At 52.6% G+C, this 20203-nt stretch overlaps 1 protein-coding gene across 1 annotated transcript; it reads left to right on the forward strand.

Annotated features, from left to right (window-relative positions):
- The first annotated feature begins 10679 nt into the window (after positions 1-10679).
- Positions 10680-13963, forward strand: HOXC11 (homeobox C11). Its single transcript, XM_055584646.1, has 2 exons — positions 10680-11361; positions 12635-13963. Exons 1-2 carry the CDS (start codon positions 10680-10682, stop codon positions 12865-12867), a joined length of 915 nt encoding a protein of 304 aa, XP_055440621.1. The 3' UTR covers positions 12868-13963.
- The last annotated feature ends 6240 nt before the right edge of the window (positions 13964-20203 follow it).

Below are 20203 nucleotides of genomic sequence, written 5' to 3' on the forward strand. Positions count from 1 at the left end.
GTGAATTACATTTGCATACATGTTGTATGTGTACCAAATACAATGAAGTACATACTTTGGGTTCACATAGTATTGTATTTATAGTACACATTTCTCTGCCACATTAAAAACAGTATCAGGAGGAAGCCCGAGCATTAGCAATGACATTCCCCATCAGCAGAAGCTCTTTTCTATCCTTTCATACTTTCTATTATTTCTGTCTTTTCAAACCCCCCCCCTCTATATCTATATGGATTATTTATATCGGTGGTCTCCTGTCTCTAACTGTTGCCTCTCTTGTTTGAGGTCAGGGTCTATATTTTGAGCCCTAAGTCCTGTTTGCAGCAGGGTCTAACTGCACAGTCATGCCTGCATGGAATTAGCATTGTCTAATTACTTTACCCCTTCTATCTTAGCATTTGTTCTTCTGGACCTACTTTAAATATCCAGTTACTCTGGGTTGCCAGTTAGGGAAGTGCAGCAGCCAGGAGAAGTGTGTAACAAGCAGGTTCTGAGTGTGTGCTGGGCATACAAGGGCTCCTTGAAGGGTGAGAATTGTTTAACTTTTTTAAAATTTACTTTCAAAATTCAAGTCTAGGAAGCAGTATGAAGTAAAGACCAGACCTTGTCTTCTATGGTCCTCTCTAATTCCATAGCAGCCCCACTCTGCCCGGCCAACCAGGAAGAGGACTCTGGCCTGCCCAGCTCCTGGACTCCAGTTTCCAACCTCAATCTTGGCTAGGTCTATCCAAGCAACTGGGAAATTTTATCCCATAAGCCAAGTTTTTCTCAACAAAACCTACTCCCAATGCTTTTCCAGAGGCAGTGATAACTTAAAGCATTTTAGGGGGCTGAGCAAATTCTGATTTGATCCCCTAAAAATTAGGTCCACTTGGGTCCTTCTTTAGTAGCTAAAAATCCGGGACTATCTGACACATGCCTATGGAAAAATTCTTTGACAGACAATACACTCACACCCAGCAGATACTGTTTTTGAGTCAATGGGTTCCTGTACATGCGGCCATATTTTACTGTCCAAAGGAATCAATTGATTAGTGCCTCACCACTCCCCACACCCTCCACTGCTTGGCTGAGCCTGCCTGAGCCGCGGAGATAGATGTACGTGGCCAGCTCGCAGGTCTTGTTAACAAGCCTCGTCATAAAGATGGAGATGATAAGAAGAGCAAGGAAGCCCTGGTGGCCGTGAGGGGCACTTCGAGGGCCCAGCCCAAGGGTCTGTGGGGCAGCAGCAGGTCGGAGCCAGAGCGATGTAGGAGCCAGAGCGATGTAGGACCGAGGATCGAGGAGGTGATCCGAGACCGAGATCACCGAAGATCCGGTGTATCCAGTGCTTTTCCCTTCTAGAGTTGAAACGCTGTGACTCGAATAAGTCCCTCTCCCCTCCCCCCTTCTTGAGTTTTCCCTTTTTAAAATCAAGCCTCAAGTTTTTAAAAATTAGAAAAAAATAAAGATACATAAACCTCTGTCCATGAGTGCCTGTCTTGCCCTCCACCACGTTTGTTCAGGAACCTGCCGCTTTCTCCTTTCCCCGAATTTCTCTGCGTAGTCCTTTTTCATCTCCGTCTGGCGCTCTCTTCCCTCTTTAGGATCGCTCTCTGGCTTCAAGCTTGCTTTTTCTACCAAGTTGATACTGGCTCAGGCCCCAATGAGCTTGTAAAAATAATAATACAGATACCCCTGCTTATCTCTCAGCAGAGTAAACACCCCTAGATAAGCCCAAAGGAAAACAAAACAAAACAAACAAACAAACAAAAACAGCAACAAAACATTCCCCTCCCCCCAAAAGGATGTAATTGCTGGTTTGGGTTGCAGCACTTAATTCTCTTTCTTCTCACCAATGTGGATACTGAACAGAGAGATACTGATATTAGTAGGCAGGGGGGAATTAATGTTAGTTTTATAGTCATCTATTAAGATCAGAGAGCGATCTGAATATACTTTAAAGGGACCAAAAGAGGGGGGGTGGAGAGAGAGAGAGAGAAAGGGAGGGGGAAGGGAGAAATATGACTGAAGGCAAACAAAGATCTTTGCCTGAAGAAACAATGTAACACTAGACAGAACTATAAAGTCTAGGAATGTAAGAACGCAGGCTCTCTCAGCTTCCCCCATTTGGAATTCCGTCCCTTGCACTTCCTGCTGAAATCTCAACCTGACTACCCAGCAGTATTCAAGGAAGGATTCATGCAATTATCCGGATAATTGTAGGGGGAGAGAGAAAGCATTTCCTTTTGATGGTCTGATCCTCTCTGGTGTCTGTGCAGAGGAGGAGGAGAGGGGGGTGTAAGGGGAAAAGGAGGTGGTAGGGTCTCCCAATATGACCCAACCCCTACAAGACGGCTACTCCTAAACCACGGAGGTCCTTGGCAAGCTTACAGATTCTGAAACATACTCAAGAATGGACAGAGTCTCCCTTTCATTTTTCAGCATATTTCCTTGGCTTTACTTTGTCTGCATAAACCTGCCTCATCCAGTATTGTAATTATCACAAGTAAGCGAATAATAGATAATTATAGGGGTGTCCATAATATCATTTATTTTATAGCCACACAAGATATGATTAGAGTTAATGTTGGAGGCTTTGTTGGAGCCTGGGAGGCAACAAGAAGCAAAGCAGAAAGGCCTGAATAATCTATCTCTTTTCTATTTTTGTGTGTGTGAGAATATCCAAATCCCTATTTCTCTAAATTCCCTCCCCAAATGCCTTAAGTGAAATATCTAGGATTTTACAGGCTGAAAGCTCAGAGAAAGGTAAACAGCAATTTACTCCTTAAACATTTCCCTAAGTCTCAAGAGCAGTGGTCTCTGCTGTCCCTATAACACCCCCCCCAAACAAGAGCTTCACCCTCAGTTCAAGACCCCTAGGGTCACAGACCTGGCAGGTGAGGCCAGTGAAAGGAAGACAGTCTTCCAAGTTCATTGCCATCTTCAAGTGGGCACTGGGCCCAGAATGAAGCCCCTTTGATCCCAAACTCGCCTTCTTTCCTGGTCCCTCTTCCTCAGGGATACCTGGATGGGGGCAGAAGCCAGGCGAGGGCCATGTAGGTCAGTTGGGGTGGGGATGGGAGAGTATTGAAAATATTATTTCCTGTTTCTGAGATTCAAAAGATCAGGAAAGAAGAGAGAATGAGATTGCATCAGAGAGGCCAGGAAAGAGAATCAAGGGAAGCCATGAAACCAGAGGCAAGAATCAAGAGAATGAGTCAAAGGAAAGGGGGGTGGGGCAGGGAGAAAGAAGAACAGCAGGGGGAAAAAAGAAGGAAGAAAGTAAAAAAGAAAGGGCAGGAAAAGGAGAAGAAAGGGAGAGGAGGGGGAAGGAGGAAGTGGGGGGGGGGGGAGAAAAGGAGAGACATTTGACAGAGAAAGAAAGGAAGCAGGGAGGCAGCGGCCAGGGTCGCCTGGGCGCTGCCTGGCTGCCTGCAGAGGTCTGGGTGGGCGGGGGGCGCCATGACAAAGTGAAGGTCAAGTTAGCATCGTACCTTATAAGGAAGGCGTCGGTCCTCCATTTCAGCCTTTCTTTCTGCCAGGACGTGGCCGTGGCATTTCTGGTCTTGTAAACACTGGAGTCTTAGGGGCCTTAAAAAAAAATAAAGACCCCCCTCCTTCCTTTATTGGGGGTGAGCTCGGCCGGCTGGGGGAAGCAGTGGACAGAAGTCAACTAATGATGACTCCGGGAAACTTTTCTCTCCTTTTCTCTCTGGCTCCGCTCCCGCCAGCTGGGGCCCCCTCCCCCTCCCTCCGTCCCTCCCTCCCTCCCTCTCCCCACCCCAGTGCCTCTTTTTCTCTCGGTATCTCTCCGTCTTCCGTATCTCTCGCCACCGTCTGTAACTCTGGGCTCCGTCTCTCCACTCCCTCTTCCAAATACTGCAGATTTCTAAATCCCTTTCATTCTACCGCGAAGCGGAATGGGACGTAAGAACTGGAGAGAAAATTAGCCGTCACAAAGAAAAAAAGTTCATTTACAGCTTAGATGTCTGACTATTCAGATTTCCTTCGAAAACAAGGCGGTACACTCGGTAAGGAGGTGGGGAAGTGAGGCAGCAAGAGTGGGGAGGGCTGATGAAGCAGGGGACTTGGATTTATTTATTTCTCACATCCAGAGGCGGAAAGGGGTTGGGGAGAAACGGGAAAGTGAGAGAGAGAAGCGGTTGAACCCAGCAACTAGCAAAGAAGGAGGCTGCAGCGAGGGACGGGGAGCGAAGCGCAAGGACCTGGTGGCGCGGCGGCGATCCGCGAGCGCTGAGCAGGCTGAGCCTAGGCCTTGGGTACGGAGAGACAAGGGCATTCGATGTCTGTTGGTCTGAGAGGTGGGGGCGGCGGGGTGTGAAGGCAGGGATGGAAGGAGTCAGGCAGAGACAGACGGAGTGAGGTGGCGCCGCAGCCGGCGGGCCGGAGGGAAAGCGAGTTCCGGAGCCGCCGCGGCGGCCCAGGCAGCGGGCAGCGGGCAGCGGGCGGGCTCAGGGGAGAAAGGCGGCCAGAGAGAGGAGCCTGAAGTGGAATCCTTGGCCCGGTCCCTCCAGGGTACCAGAATAGCACTAGGAGAGGGTGGCGGGGGACAGAGAGAGAATATGGCGTGGAGGTTTCTGTGAAGGACTCACCTCTATCTAGGACTTCTGTTTTTGCCTGCTCTGCGTCCACCTTGCCCTTTTTAGGCCTAATCATTGCTTATTACATGGGAATTCTAATAGCCAAGGGAGGGACGCCCTGATGGCGGCCTTCTGGTTAAACCTGATGCCCCACAAATCCCTTCTGGTTGTCACCTACACCCTTCTTAACTGAAAAATCAGCGCCTGGGATCAGCCCCCTCCCACTTGACCTACCTGGTTGAGGGCACCTAAGGGCTCTCTGGAACCTGAAGTGGGGCCTGGGGTCCAGGTGGGAGCAGCCAGGAGCAGTGAGGGTGGTCAGGGAGCTCCCAGGCCTCCGCCTCCGGCAGCCCTCCCACCCTGTGTTCTGATAATGAAAAACAAAGGGGGAGGATTTGATTATTTCTGCTGGTGTTAAAGGAGCCTGGCTTTCAAAAACAGCCTCTGACCCTCAGCTCTAAGGTGATAAGTGTCTCTCCTATGGACATTTAATCTGGGCAAACCTCCTACTGCCTGGGCTCTGGGGGCTGAGGGGGTGGCCAGGGTAAGGACATTTGAAGCCAGGAAGCCCCAGGGAAGGAGCGGCAGGCCCTCTCTGGCACTCTCTAGAGTTCTGTGGAGAGTACTTTTAAAGGACCGAATGGACTGGGGAAGCCCTTTCTGAGGTTTCTCTCAGCCTGGGGAAAGGGAGCCCTAGGAAGGGAGGGAGTTTATTAGGAGCTGGGACTTTTCCCTAATGTGGGAAAGACAGAGATAGCCAGACCTTATCCTGCAAAAATGTATTTTGTGCCTGCCACAGAAAATTGGTAGCCACTGGGGAGACAAGGGACTGGCAGTGAGTGGAGCAGGGCCAGATGCTGTGGTGAAGGCAGAGGTTGAGGTGTGATTTCGGGTGGGTGCAGGAATCTGAGGGAAAAGAACTGGAAAGGTATCACCCAAACCCTTTTTCTCGGAGAAGCTAAACACACACACACACACACACACACACAATGGGCCCCAAATTGAAAAACACCAGATGATCTGCTTCGAAGAGACATAAACAGGCCAAGCGGATGCAGGTTAATAAAACCCGCAAAATCCCAGACAGGAACACTTAAAATGCCCCAGAAACAAAGCATACCGTGACAAATTCTCACCCAACACACAAGTACATGTACCAGAATGTTCCCAGGCACAGGCAGTCCTTCCCTATTTCCAGCTCCCCCCCTGGGACACTCAGGTGAACCTGCCCAGCTCCCAAGGCACATGCACATTTGCGTCCCCTGCTAAACCTACCCACCAGGAGCCCCTACTGGGCAGGGGGGCTGCACACACACCCCACATAGTCAGCCCTGAGTCTCCTGAGCTTCAATAATGCATGATCCATACCCGGAGATAAAAGTCTAGACAATAGATGGCTGTTTATGACAACAAGGCTCTCCAAGTTTGGGGCCAGGCGATAAATCTCTGGCGAATCTTCCTGTAACTCAACTTCTGGCTGTAGTGACAGAAGAACCACGGAGACCGCTGAAAGGGGAGCAGCAAAATGGGACATACTTTGAATCTAGAGCAGAAGGCGACTTCCAGGCCCGGTCAAGGGAATGCAAGCGGCCGCACTCGGCCCCCATGGCAGGTCCACAGTGTGGAAGCTTTTGGATCAGGCTTCAGAACACAGGCAAGTCAGGCTTCCTGGCTCCTGAAATCAGGCAGAAATGGCAGGGCCTGGAGGCTGGGACAGACCCTCAAACCATTCTTGCTGCAGGCAAAGGGTCTTTTTTGTGGGTGACCCAAATCTTCTTGCTACGTGTCACCTGAATTTTTTCACCCCACGCCTTCTCTCTCTCTCTCCCTTTCCTTTTTGGATTGATGGGCTGTCCCCTTTTGCATTTTCTACCCAGGCGTCTGATTACAAGTAAAGAGCCACTGAAGTTGATCTCATAAAAATGCCGCGAGCTCACTTTGATCTGCGCGGACTGGGTCCGAGCCTAAGTAGGCGCTAAAGCGAGGGAATGGCGGCTTCTGCCAACCCGGCCTCCGCTCCGCCGCGAGGTCGGAGATCCTGGTGGCGGGTGGCCGGGCAGGGCAATCCTGCTTAGAAAAGGCATTTTGTGTGTGTGTGCTGCTGCAGCTGAATTTGGAGACCAAGGTCCAGTGGTTGTGACTCCGTTTCCAGACTGCTTTTAAGACATTTCCTTCATTTTAGAGCATTTGGTGAGGGGGCCAGTGAAACTGGCTCGTAAAATGGGACTTTTATGGGGAGAAATGGGGTCGCGTTGCTAGCCTCCCAGGACAATCCCTCCGCGGAGGAAAGAGGGTGGGGCTGCGGGGGCTGAGGGGCTGCCCTTTTTCCTCCCCTCATCCTCTCCAGAGGCCACAGGAACCTCGGAGCAGCATGTCCTCTTAGGTGACCTGAGTTAGGACCTTGGGCTTGGGTTGAGGAGAGATGAGGATTGGGAACTGGCAGTCCCTTTCCTTTCTAGTTCCCTGGCTGGAGGTGTGAGGTGTCCAGGGATGCAGGATAAACTGCTGGCCTGAAAATCCCCAAGCACACTAAAAGGATTATTAAAATCAGTGGCATTGCTCTAACGGAGAGAGCTGTGCCCAAAAGGATGCAACCGTTGCCTGCCCGGCAGCCTCAGACCCGCGGAGGGAGTCCCTGTGCTGATTGCTTATCTTTTTATTGACTCTACAGAGACTGATCTTACAGACTTGAGAGCTCTAAGGGCCCCCTTGCTCCAACCTGAGGTTTCCTCCCAGTTCTTGATCTGTGGGAGTGGGCCCCTTTCCCGACCACAATCCACACTCTCCTGAGCCTCAGCAGGAGGTGGACAAGCTGCAAGGGGGCCCAGTACTGGGTGGGGGGTGCTGCGCTGGGATCCGAAGATACTGCCCTTCTGAAGCCGCTTCTGGTGTCTGCGTGTGGAAGGGAAGGGTGCTAGTATCTGTCGCAGCCCTGGCCAGAGTACCGAGGCAGCTACCCAGACCGCAGCCGTCTGCTAGCCGCCATGCAGGCAGACAGTGCTGACTGAGGCCAACCAGAGCCTCAGTGGGGCTGGCAGGATGGCCCCGCTGAGGAGGATTTCAGGTGAAATCTGGGTCTCCAGTAGGAGAGGCTACAGGCACCCATGAGATGAGGGGAAAGCCAGCCACCTCCACTCTGAGGAGTGAGGCTGCCCAAGGCTCTTGGGAAGTGATCTGGGGTCTCACTTCAGGGAAAGCACTGATGCCCAGGGATGCAGGCCAGGGCAGGTGGCTAGCCTATGCTTCAGGGTGGCCTGGACTTAGGACTGGGCAGGGAGGCCGCTCGCCCATGCCTTGGGCACTTTTGCTCACCAATATCTTCCTGACTTCAGGCACCACGGCCTTCTCCCCTTGACCCCAGTAGCAACCTCCTGTTGTTGGGACTTTTTCTAAGCTGTTGAAAAATTAAAAGTCAGACCAAAACTAGAAAAAACATTTTTTTGAACTTTGTGCCTTACTTTTAGGGAGACGAATATTAATATTCAGAAGCCTCTGTTGGAAGACCTCACAGTTTCCTGAACATCGACTCCTTTGACATTCTTTCTTGCCTTTCTTTTTGTTTCAAGGAAATCGAGCCGCCAGCAGCTCCTTGCAGCCGCCTGGCTCACTTTTATGGTGGCCCTGGAATAAACTTTGGTGGTCAAATTCAAGTGCTCAGGCCCACAGCTGTCTCCTCACAGGAAGTGCACCCCCTCCCCACTGTCGGCCCCTGCGGTGCCTTGGGGGCTTGGGCCCCACAGCGCCCTGGAGGCCAGGTTGGGGGAGGAAGCACAGCCCTGGGGGGAAGTGGGGAAAGCCCGGGCTGACTCTGAGCCGTCATCCACACCTCTGCAAGGGATAGGGGTACCTCTCACCTCCTTCTTGCCAGTTCCTATCACTGTTTGGGGAGCATTTTGCCTCCAATAAATTCGAGTTTAATGAGGAGAGCACGAACCCCATAAAAGCCATAGCCCATAGTTCCCCATCATTATAATTAAAAACGCTGGCCCCAGTTCACCCTATAAAAAGGGGTAGAGGAAAGAGGAAAAGCAACAGATTTTTTTTTTCTTGCAGCTTACTCTTTAGCAAAACTCCAGTCTAGCTCCCCTTTGCCCTTAGTTAAGATCTGGCCAGAACTAAAGGAGGGCTCGGGAAGCAGTGCCCAGCCAAGAATGGGTAAAGGGAGCCCAGAGGCCTACCCTTGGGTATGCCAGAGCCACCCCAAGAACAGGACCCATGGTCAAGGCTGTCCCAACCCAGGTGTTGCACTAAAGTAGATTTGAAGAGGCAGAAGCGTTGGGAAAGAATGACTTTGGAGGTGTTGTATTTGGAGTCAAGGTATCTTTTTTTTTTTTGGTACCTTCCCTCTCTGGTATTGGGGGCCTCTGTAACTCATCAAGAAAAATCAAATACAAATAATATTTTTTAAGTGGAAACCAAGTTTAACCATGAGTTAGGGGTTAAAAGAAAGTTTGGGCCATTTCTGGCTTTTCCTAAGAGTGCATGGACTAAGTCCTTGGGGGCTTCAGCTCCTCCCTCCTCCAACCCTCGGACCCACAGAACAGAATAGATCATACTCTGCTGGCTCCTCTTTAGATGCACGGTTGGTTTCTGCTCATGGGCGGTTGCTCTGGTACCCAGTCCAGAACCCATCAATAAACCGATTTTCAACTATCCAGATGTGTCCTGTGGTGCCCAGAGGGAAGGGAGGCAGGCAAGGAAGGGCAGAACCACTGAGTCCACCCCTTGGGTCACAGCCATCTAGGAGGCTGGCAGATGTGGAGGAGGGCAGGGCAGGGCTGAGAAACAGGAAAGAGGCACCCACCAAGGTCTGGCTGCAACCCCTTGGGAGGGGGTAAATGGGGCTGGGGGTTTCCACTAGGGAGTGGCCCCTGGCCCTGGGCAGCCTGCCAGGGTCCTCAATTCCCTTCCACTGCCCTGCTGGTCTGTCCCAGAGATCTATACTGTCCACCCAAATCATTCAAGGATATCACCCCCAAACCCAGATCCCCCATCATATCCTACCTAGACCCAACACTGGGCTTCTTTACTGCGCAGAAGCTGACACTGAGCACCCAATCCAAAGGGTCCCCAACAGAGAAGACGTAGGACTCTCATTGCAACCTTTTTCTTGGGGGTTGAAATTTAAAAAGCCACTGTGGATGCAGCTTTCTGCGCATTGATTGACAATAAAGGCAGGCATGAAATATTCACCCAGGGCCACTCTCTCATACTAAATATTTAACACAACATTAGAGAAGGTTTTTCCCAGACTTCGCCAGGCACCGGCTGGGCGGCTGGCTCACTGCTTACCACTGTTTATGACCAATCTGAGTCCCTAGCCGCTGGCAGCACAGCAAGCCAGACAAAGTTGGGACACTGGCTGGTTGCTGGGCCGCCTCACCTTTGGGAAACTTCAGATACCCTTCCAGGGAGTCCCTCCAAAGGGGAAAACGAGCCTGGATACCCAGCCAGGGCTAGGAAAAGAATCGACTTCTTCAAACTCTTGTAAACAGGCACTGACTCTCTTCGGGTTGGTGGGGTAAAAGTCCCTGAGAGCTGGGGGGAAAGATTCATGTCTCTGGAGGAATCAGGCAGCGGAGAAAGAGGTCCTCATCCCCACCTCTGTCTTGGGCTGATCACAGGGAGAAGGCAAGACCCCCCATATGTGAGAACCCTCCTCCTTCTCCCAATCCTGGGGAAAAAAAAAAAAGAGCAGCAGCTAGAAAAAAATACAATTACCCCCTCCTAGCCACCGCCCCCGCCCATCCCACTGCCCACCCCACCCCAACCCTCTCTCTCTCTCCTCCTTTGCTCGCTCTGTGGAATGGAGAGGAGGGGAGTGTCAAGAGCAAAACGAATACAAATCTGCAATTGATTTTCATAATGTTTCTGCGGTGTTTGCAAACCAATCGCCTGAACGTCCCCATCTTACCTAAGAGAGAACCCCTCCTACGACTGCGAAGTGCTCCGAACTGATATATGACAATATCTACTTTGGATCACGTGCTCGGGGAGAGAGACTAAGACGGATAACGCGTCATCTCGCCTTCCCAAATTTTCCCCCCTCGCTAGACCTGGTCCAAAACCTCCATCTGGAGCCGGCAGAAGAGAACGATGTTTAACTCGGTCAACCTGGGCAACTTCTGCTCGCCGTCGCGCAAGGAGAGGGGCGCCGATTTCGGCGAGCGAGGGAGCTGCGCCTCCAACCTCTATCTGCCCAGTTGCACTTACTACGTGCCCGAGTTCTCCACGGTCTCCTCCTTCCTGCCCCAGGCCCCCTCTCGTCAGATCTCCTATCCCTACCCGGCCCAAGTGCCCCCGGTCCGAGAGGTCTCCTACGGCCTGGAGCCCTCCGGCAAGTGGCACCCCCGGAACAGCTACTCCTCCTGCTATGCGGCGGCCGACGAGCTCATGCACCGGGAGTGCCTGCCTCCTTCCACCGTCACCGAGATCCTCATGAAAAACGAAGGCTCCTACGGCGGCCACCACCACCCCAGCGCCCCGCACGCCGCCCCCGCCGGCTTCTACTCCTCAGTCAACAAGAACAGTGTCCTGCCCCAAGCCTTTGACCGCTTCTTCGACAACGCCTACTGCGGCGGCAGCGACCCGCCCGCCGAGCCCCCCTGCCCGGGCAAGGGTGAGGCCAAAGGGGAGCCTGAGGCGCCCCCGGCCTCGGGACTGGCGTCCCGGGCTGAGGCGGGGGCCGAGGCCGAGGCCGAAGAGGAGAACACGAATCCCAGCTCGTCCGGTTCAGCCCACTCGGCGGCCAAGGAGCCGGCCAAGGGAGCCGCCCCCAGTAGGTAGCAGCGGCCGGGAAACAGGCGGGCAGGAGGGAGGGAGCTAGGGAGGGAGGGCGAGCGAGGGTAGGGGGGAGGCGAGGGGAGCGGGGACGGCCTCTTGTTTTGGGTCAGTCCAATTTTATGTGGAGTTTTATAAGCATTCAAAGGATTTTATTATAACCTACAAAGCCCTCTCTCCCAACGACTCGACTTTTTACGATGGAGAAGGGGTGGGGAGGGAGGGAAAAGGGCTCTTTGGAAAAGCCGGGTGAACCCCCCTCTCCGTTATCTCCTTCGGTCTGTGAAATTTTTAAAAGCGCCACCATCGCGGGCAATATTAACTTTGATCGTGAACTTAGAGGAGCATTTAAGGAAGGATGGGGAGCCCGGCGGCCGGGGTTGGGGGTGGGAGGGAGGGGAGGGGTGGAGGGGGAGAAAGGGGAGGGCAAGGGAAAGACAGGGAGAAACTCCGAGAGGGGGAGTGGTGGAGGAGAGAGGCATTGGAGCAGAGCCGGAGCCCGGGGAGTCCAGCCAGGGCCGCTCTGCTTCTTTGAAAAAACTATTTTTTGAAATGTTCAAACTCTGTGTTGGCGGGTCCCTGAGCAGGGCTCGGAGCGACCCGAGGGTCAGCGGCGACAGGGGGTGGGGGCGAGGCGGTCTCAGGGCTCCCCTCTGCTCCAGGCCTGGGGCTTGGCGTTTCCCTGCGGCCCACGGCCTCTGCGCCGGCCTGGCCCGGCCTCGGGGAAGGAGCGGCCCGCCGGGCGTCCCGGGGCGCCAGGGCCCCCGGAAGCGGCTCTCGGGTGTCTCTGGTGCCTGCTCTCTTGCTTCCTCCCCGCATCCCAGTGACTCTCGCCGGATCGCACTTCTTTGCGCCTGTTCTCCGCGGTCCCCCCACTTTTCTGGGGGTGGGGAATAGGGGTGGTTTTTCAGAGCCACCCGGAGAGCAGAGGAGCGCGGCTGAGCGGGCGGGGGGCCTTGGGGACGCACTTGGCCGCGGCTGGCGCGCATCTCCCGAAGACCCCGCCACAGCCACGGCCCTCGCCGCAGGGGAGGGGGCACGGGCCCCCGCGGTGGCCCGGGACGTGGGACGCGCTTGCCGCCCAGGCTGGGGGTCGCGGCTCGGCCCAGCGCCGCGCCTGCGGGAGGAGAGCCGGCCGGCCTGGTGGGAGGGCTGCCCGGCGGTGGGGCCGGCAGAGGGGCCCGCCGAGCGCTCCGGGGGGCTGGGGTCGCCAGGGTCTCACGTGTCTCTCTCCCCCTCTCCTCGCACTTGCCCCCTCCCCTCCCCTCCAGACGCCCCCCGCACCCGCAAGAAGCGCTGCCCTTATTCGAAATTCCAGATCCGGGAACTGGAGCGAGAGTTTTTCTTCAACGTGTATATCAACAAAGAGAAGCGGCTGCAGCTGTCTCGGATGCTGAACCTGACGGACCGACAAGTGAAAATTTGGTTTCAGAACAGAAGGATGAAAGAAAAAAAACTAAGCAGAGACCGGCTGCAGTATTTCTCGGGAAATCCTCTGCTGTAACCGCAGACTGGGCCCTTTTGAGGGGAGGGGGGAAAGGGGGAAATTATTTTATTTTATTTTTATTTTTTATTTTCTAACTCGCCTACTTTCCGCGGGTGGAAAACTGGACTGTGGCCAGGGCTGGCCCCCACTGCCGTTTCCCGCACGTCTTTCTGGACAACCTCCTTCACCTTGGTCTGACTCCATGTGGGACAGGGACAGGGCCTGGAATGGGGGATGAAGGAAAGTGTCTGACCCACGGCGAGTGGACACCGTTGGCGCCGAGGCCAAGATTCTTTATTTAAAAGAAAACACACCTCGCGACCATGTCTTGCTGCTCGAATTGGGTGGGGGAGGGGCGAGAGTAGTGGGCGTCTGAACTGAACAATCCTTGAACTAAAAGCCTTCCCTTGCCCAAGTGACAAGATCTGCTAGGACACCGGGTCTGCGAGGGGAGACTTCCCCGGCTCCCCATCCCTACCCCACCTAGCTCCATTGGTAGGGGGCAGCTAAATGTGACCCCGCCTTGCTGTGAAATTTCTCTTCCTTTGACCTGGTGTTAGGTGTGCAAACTCGTGTCCTACCTCCGTCTACGCCCAGGCCCCACCCGAGCCTAGCTGTTCTCCCCTTGAAGGTGTAGAACCCTCTTTCGAAATTTCTTAACTGGTGCTTTGAGGTTTCCTAATCTTTTTCCTAGCCGTGCCCCACTCCATGAATTTATAGCTATAGTCTATGCATTTGTTACCTCCTTTTTTGTTGTTGTTAAGGAAAAAAATAAAAAAGATTAGGGTGGAAGAGGCAATAGGGAGATGGGATTGGGCGCCTCCCTTATGCTGGGGCCTGAATTTTTTGTAAATAAATTTCACAAGCATTTCTTTCTACCCTGAGGGGGTGTGGGGAGGACTGGCCTGGAATGAGATTGGAATCACCCATCTCCATGTGCGTGAGTGTGTGTACATGTGCAATCCCCATCCGGCTCACTCCCTGTCCCAGAGGGATTGCTGTGACTTTTTTTTTTTTTGGTGGCAAATAAAGATATTTCATTCTGTTCAATATTATGATTTTATTTGATCCTTTTATTAGCCCCTCTCCTCTTAAAACCCTCAGTGCTCTCCAGGCGGAGGAGGAGGCAGGCGGGCAGAGCGTGTGAAGGTGAAGTAGGCCAGAGCTAGCGGGCCTGCTCCCTCCTTTCCACGGGCAGGGGCAGGAGTGTGGCAGTAGCTTCCTCCAGCTCTCAGGCTGAGAACTTTCCACAGTGAGTCTCAAAGCTGTCCTTTCTCACTGCTCAAGCCTCGTCCAAATGCCCAGCAATGCTTTCCGTTTAAGCACACATTTGTTGTGGAGTAAATTGTAACCATCATCGAATTTAAATTTATAGGAATTTTCTTGGCTCCACCGCCCTCCTGCCAGATGTCTCCGTCTGTCGCAGTTAAATGTGTAGGGTCGAGGGTAGGGTTTTCGGTTTTCCTTTTTTTCTCCCCCCCCAACCATGAGAAGACTGTATTGGAATTTTTATATACAGTTTTGAGGGAGGGAGGGGAGAAGGGGGAAAATCGGCCCCCACCTTTCCTCTCTGCGCCGGTCCCCGAGGGTGGGAAGGTGGGGCTGGGCCCCTTCCCCTCAAGCACAAATGGCCACTTCGTCCAGACACAACAAGACCCTAGGCTGGGGCTGGCCACCCTGATGTTTATACGTTGGTTTCCCAGAGTAGAAAGCCCCAGAGATTCGTTTTGTAAGGGGTTGGCTTGGGGTGGGGCTCTGGGGAAGGAGGTAACCTGTGAGACCGTCGCCACACCCATCTATATTTGCTGCATTTTTCTTCTGTATAAAGATAACCACAGTCCTTTCAGCGCGTTCAGTGAGGGCACTCTGGTGGTCTCTGTTCCAAATTCGTTCTTTGGGGGCTGAGATTCGGAAGCAATTCTCTCATCTTTCCCTTCTCTTTGGAACTGTTCTGTAATTCAAAGAAAACATTTTTTTTGTCAGTAACAATTCTGTTGAATGAAAGAAAAAGCACCATGACTATGGACTGACTATTGCATCTAGGTTCTCATTTTTGATGACAGAGGTATCTGAATCTCTAGTTTGTAAATGTAGGTCTTGAGATGAAATTGGCAAACTGGGGTTTATACGTAGCCCCACAATCCTTTCATGTGCTTGCACACAAATATTTAAGTTGGGGTGCCTATGAGTGCACATGAAAAGGATGTTATGTGTGCGTTTTTGCCTGTAGTGTGGAGTAGAATTGACCACATGCACATCTAGAGATAGTATCCTCCGAGGTGTGTAAGCACTCTGGGTGTTTAGTGAATGTGAGCAGCAATGCAGCTGAGGAGCCTGTGTGTGTGTGTGTGTGTGTGTGTGTGTGAGCTTGCACGTGTTCATGCGTATACACAGAAATAGGAGAGATTTCTCTAGGTGTGGTGTTTGTCCACCAGTAATAACAAGGGATATTGACCTGCTGGCTGTGTTTCCAATAAAATAGGAAGGAGATAACGATAATACTATAGAAGGAACCTGTTTATAAAGCAAAATACTAATCTCCAAATGGCTCCTGATTATGAAGGAAAATATTAAAAATCCAAAGCTACCACTTTCCCTGTATTGTGAAGCTCAGAAAAGGTCCCCAGCTCTAGAAGGATTTCTGAAGGAAAACGCAGAGTGACATAGTGAAAGAAAAACAAAAGCTTCTAGGATTCAAGCCCAGGAACCTGCCAGTCCTGGGTGACCCTCAAAAAGTTAGGGGAAAAAAGAGGTCTCTGTCCCCCAAACAAACCCACCTCCGGGCCCCTGGGATGTCCAACCCCCCCCTTGCCGGTCAGGGGCACTCTGGGCTCAACCTCTTCGGGTAATCCCCTCCAGCCGCGGCGCTGCCTGGGAACAAAAGAGCCTCGTCTAGACGCCGCCATAAAGCGCCCCCCCCCGCGCCTCTAAACCCAGTTTCATTTCGCCCTTAACGACCCAGTCTGGCCTGTGTTAGAAAACGCTTCCGCCCCAAATAGTAAACAAACCCGCCGTGGATAGTCTCGGCTCCCCCAACACACCCCAGACCCCCATTCCATTACCCCCTTGCCTGCATTTCCCCCCTCTTCTCCTCCTGCTTTTCTCAGCTCCCAGCACCCCCAATCCCCTCCCCCCACCCCAGTAAATAAACCCGAGGCCGAGTTCAAAGTTTCCTGGAGCTAAGGAGGAATGTTGGTTGTAAAAATCCAAGTTTATAGCGCACGTGGGAGTTTACAAGGGTATTAAGTGGTGTGGGCTGAGAGAGCACTCTGGGCCCCTCCCCCTCCCACTATGGCTTTGGGGGTGCCGGGGGAACCTGAGGAACTTGAAAAGAAAAGTGGGTTGGGGCCAGTCTTGAATTTGGGTTTCTTTGTCGCTCAGACCTGGGGTTGCTGGGGGATGGTGAGGCAAGGGAGACTTGAAAGAAGGTTCACAAAGCCCCATCAAGCACCGTTGAGAGAAAACCCACAGGTTCTAGGTGTCCCAGATGGGGCCGGTGGGGAGCTCTGCTTTGGACAAGCAAGAAGGTCACAGACCAGGTGTCTGAAAGGTGGACGGAGTTGGGGACACCCGGAACCCTTCCTCAACCAGAGAAGAAGAAACTACCTGAGGCTGATTTCTCGAGTGGGTTGAAGGCAGAGGGGTTTTTTCCTCACCAGAGCAAAAAAGAACTTTGAACTTCAAGGGAGTCAAGGGCAACACCCCTTCCCTCTCCCCACCCCTCTCTGGAATCTACAGGGCAATTCCTTTCCGAGCAAATATTCCCTCAAGAGGGCAGCCCCTGGGGTTTCCTGGTGCCCCAGGGCTGGATAACGCTGTTTGCTAAAGGCTCCCAGCTCAGAGCCCGCCAGAACTGTGTGCACGCGACTGCACTCTTTATTATTCATATAAACCTTTGGAAAAGGCAACGCCCGGGAAGTTTTTATAACTTTGTTTGGCATAAAAGTTTTACAAGATTCCTCCTCCCTTTTTTTAAAAAAAATTAAAGTTTTGGTCTTGCCATGGAATGAAGTCTCAGGATCTCTGGGAGGGTGGGGAGACAGAGGTTCTGGGGTCCAGGGTGTTGGGGGGGGGATGTCTGGAGCTGCATCTCTAAGGCTTCTTTGTCACTCAGACCTAAAGGTTTAAAGGTAGGGATTACTCATTCCTGAGGCCCACCTTAGACCCAGCTTTGGGGGCTTCTGGGAAAGTCTCAGCCACTCTGCTGTTGAGACACACACTAACAGACCCCCAAAGTTTGGACGATGTCAACTGGACCAGATCTTTTCCATCACATCCTCTTGTTTTCCTGTAGGCATCTCTCTCTCTCTCTCTCTCTCTCTCTCTCTCTCACACACACACACACGCACACACACACACCCTGCGCACCCTCAACCCACTGCACAAAGTGGAGACCCATAACCTTGACTCAGACCTCCAAGTTGGCAGAGTCTCTGCACACACACACCCGCATCCCTGCCTCCTGCAAAGTCCACAAAGGGTTTGATGAAAGACAGAATTCAAAACGACAAGAACTGCCTGCCCAGAGGTTGCAGCGATTGTAGGACTGAGAGAAGAGGAAAGCCAGTGGGCTGCAGTCCAGGAGCGTGCAGAACAAAGGTGCCTGTGTAGAGACGTGGCCTTGGGCTGCTAAGCCTGCTTGTGACTCCTTGGATCTGCCCCCCACCTGGGACTGACGGAACCCCACTCCTTCATTTCCCCTAACTCCAGCCTCGGGACATCAAGTTGACTGAAACAAGGGCTATTTTAATGTTCAGCTGTGGAAGTCACAACAAAGACGGAGTAACTTTTCCAAAGACAGGCCTGGCGGATGAGGCTCCTTTGGGGTGATGGACTCGAAGGTACCTAAGCCCTGGAGCTAGGCACTTCAGGGAGCCATCGGAGTCGGTCAGGACGTGCCCCAGACTCTGCTTTTCCTTCTCTCTAATGGCGACTGCTGAGGCCTGGCTGCCAGCCGTTGACAGCCCTACACTTCGCCTTGTGAGGAGCCGAGTTAAGGCTGGAGGCGGGGGAAGGTCAACTCCAAGCTTGAGCAGCGGGGCTGGGGAGGGATGCTACGGAACCTGGTGCTCTCCCCCTCTCCGGGCGCCGGGTGCAACAGAGAAAAGTAAGAAGAGCTGGGGGAGAAAGTCAAAGGAAAGGACAGCATTGAGGAGGAAAGAAGAGTAAAGAATAAATTGTATAATAAAGAAGGAAGAGAGAAATAAGGACGACAATTAATTTAAAAAGAGAAAGAATCCGAAAAAGAGAAGGAAACAAATGGATTCCAGAGAAAAAGAGAAAGAAGCAAATAACGAGAAAGGAAGAAGATGGGGAAAGAAAGAAAGGGGTGGGGAGGAAGATGGAAAACAAAGATCTTCAAAAAGGAATTTAGCCGGTAAGGGAGGAGCGAGATTCTCTCTGGAGTAAGCCGGGCGACCGCAGACCTGACTCAGACTGGAAACCCGACCTACTGGGTAACTTGGGAGCACACCATAAAGTGGGGAGCAAGTCTTCCCCCTCCCCAGACATCCTCCCATCCGTCCTCCTCCTAAAGCTTCTCTTGGATGTGTTTGCTGTCTGGTTTCAATTCAGGAGGCAAAGTTAAATAACTAGCTGGCTTCAGCGGGGCAAGAAAGCAGTTGTGCTGGTTATCAGACTTCGGGATTCGGGAATCGCAGGGAGTACATTTTTGGGTAAAAGTGACTATGTGTGGCCCTGTACATACAATTAAGCGCCTAGTCAGACACATGTCGAGGCGGTAACCTCCATAGCATCTGGGTGCAAATGTGTACAATGTCCAGATGTGAGAGCGACTCTGATGGCTGGGCTGCCGGCGTGGTGAGGAGATCGGGGTGGATCAGAGGCCCCTCCATGCGTCCTGTCCTCGGCCTCCCACTTGCCTCTTGTACCTGTTTAAAAATCTGTTTGCAGGGTGGGGTGGGGGTGCTGGGGAGCGTCTAAGCATTCTTTTGCCTGAGATTTCTCTGCTCCCAGTTCAGCCGGAGCAGAGCCCTGTCGGTGTTAAGGAAGAAAGCAAATTTTTCCTTCAAGTTTTGAGAAGAGATTGATTTATTTGGGCCTCCAAAACAAGAGGGGAAAAAACTCTGCAGTTTTCACCACTGGTGTGATTTTGTTTTCCATTTCACTTGAAGATATTTCAACACACACAGACTGTATAATTATTGTATTATTTGATCCTAAATGGAGAGACATTTTATTTTTGTTTCACTTCACCTTTGGAATTTCCTAGATGACTTCCTTAACCTGGTGAGGAGACTCCGCTAGTTTTCCCTGGAGGAATAAGGGTGCCTCTGGGGCGTTTTGAAGGCTAGAGCGGGCAAAGCAGTCAAGGTTCCTTTCTGTTCATCGAGCACTACCTTTTCCTGCTTCTGTTTCCACGTGGGGACCCCTAGCGCCCCAGCCCTCAGCCTGTCCTCTAGAACCCGCCGATCACCCTGGAATCTGTGAGGAGCACCCTCCACCTCTCCCTTGGTCACAGTCCCACTGGTGGCAGGAGGCCCAGCTCCCATCCCTGGTGCCCTTTCCAGGGTCTGGGTACTGTGAAGAAGGGCACAAGGGGCCAGGGTGCTTGGGGTGGGGGGGATTGTCAAAATATAGGTGCAGCCTGAGCCCCCCTCACTGTGGCCTAAAGCCCCTGAATTTTCGCATCCCCAAGTTGAGGCAAGAAGAGGGCAATCCTGAGTCAGGCATAGACTCGGCACTTTCAGGGAAAGTTGGGTAAATGGCTTAATGGTGATTTTAGCAACACAGACTTCTCCTGGACCCCAATCCAGTTCCCTAGGGGTGCAGGCCTGAGGCTCTAGGCCCCATGGGCTGGGCTGATGGGCGCCTGACAGCGGTGGCAAGCGGGGTGGCCGTGGTGGCCTGAGTGCCTTTGAACACCAGGCCCGGGCAATAGGACTGAACCGGCCTTTGCTCGATGGAGCCCGAGGGGGCAGGGCCAGGACCCACACTCGGACCCACACAGTCGCCCCCCTCTCACCGTTCTCGCCCATGCATCTTCCTTCTTTTCGCCTCCATTGGGGCAGAAACCCCAGTCTGCAATAACCCAACAAGTTATTCAAGTCTGTGGCTTCGGGTACTTGTTTAACAGCTCTGGGTTTGCGTTTATCCTGCGTAATTAAAGGCAAACATTTGTCCCACCGGGGGTCCCACTTAGGCTGATGAATTTGATTTCTTTTTTCATTAATGGGCCGTGTTTATCATACTTCTAATTATTTCAACCTTAAACACTATTCGTTCTTGTGAGGAGGTGGGAGTGGAGGCGGGAAGTTCGTTCTCCCCTGGGGGGATTATTTCCATGAATAATAACGAGGATTCTGAAAGCAACTCTGTCCCTACCCGGGGCTGA

Source organism: Bubalus kerabau, chromosome 1 (genome assembly GCF_029407905.1).
Source record: "Bubalus kerabau isolate K-KA32 ecotype Philippines breed swamp buffalo chromosome 1, PCC_UOA_SB_1v2, whole genome shotgun sequence".
In the NCBI taxonomy this organism is placed as follows: domain Eukaryota; kingdom Metazoa; phylum Chordata; class Mammalia; order Artiodactyla; family Bovidae; genus Bubalus; species Bubalus kerabau.

Coding starts and splice junctions, on each gene's coding strand:
- HOXC11 (XM_055584646.1), top strand. CDS start 10,680: ATGTTTAACTCGGTCAACCTGGGCAACTTCTGCTCGCCGTCGCGCAAG. Junction 11,362..12,634: donor GGCCAAGGGAGCCGCCCCCA/GTAGGTAGCAGC, acceptor CCTCCCCTCCAG/ACGCCCCCCGCACCCGCAAG.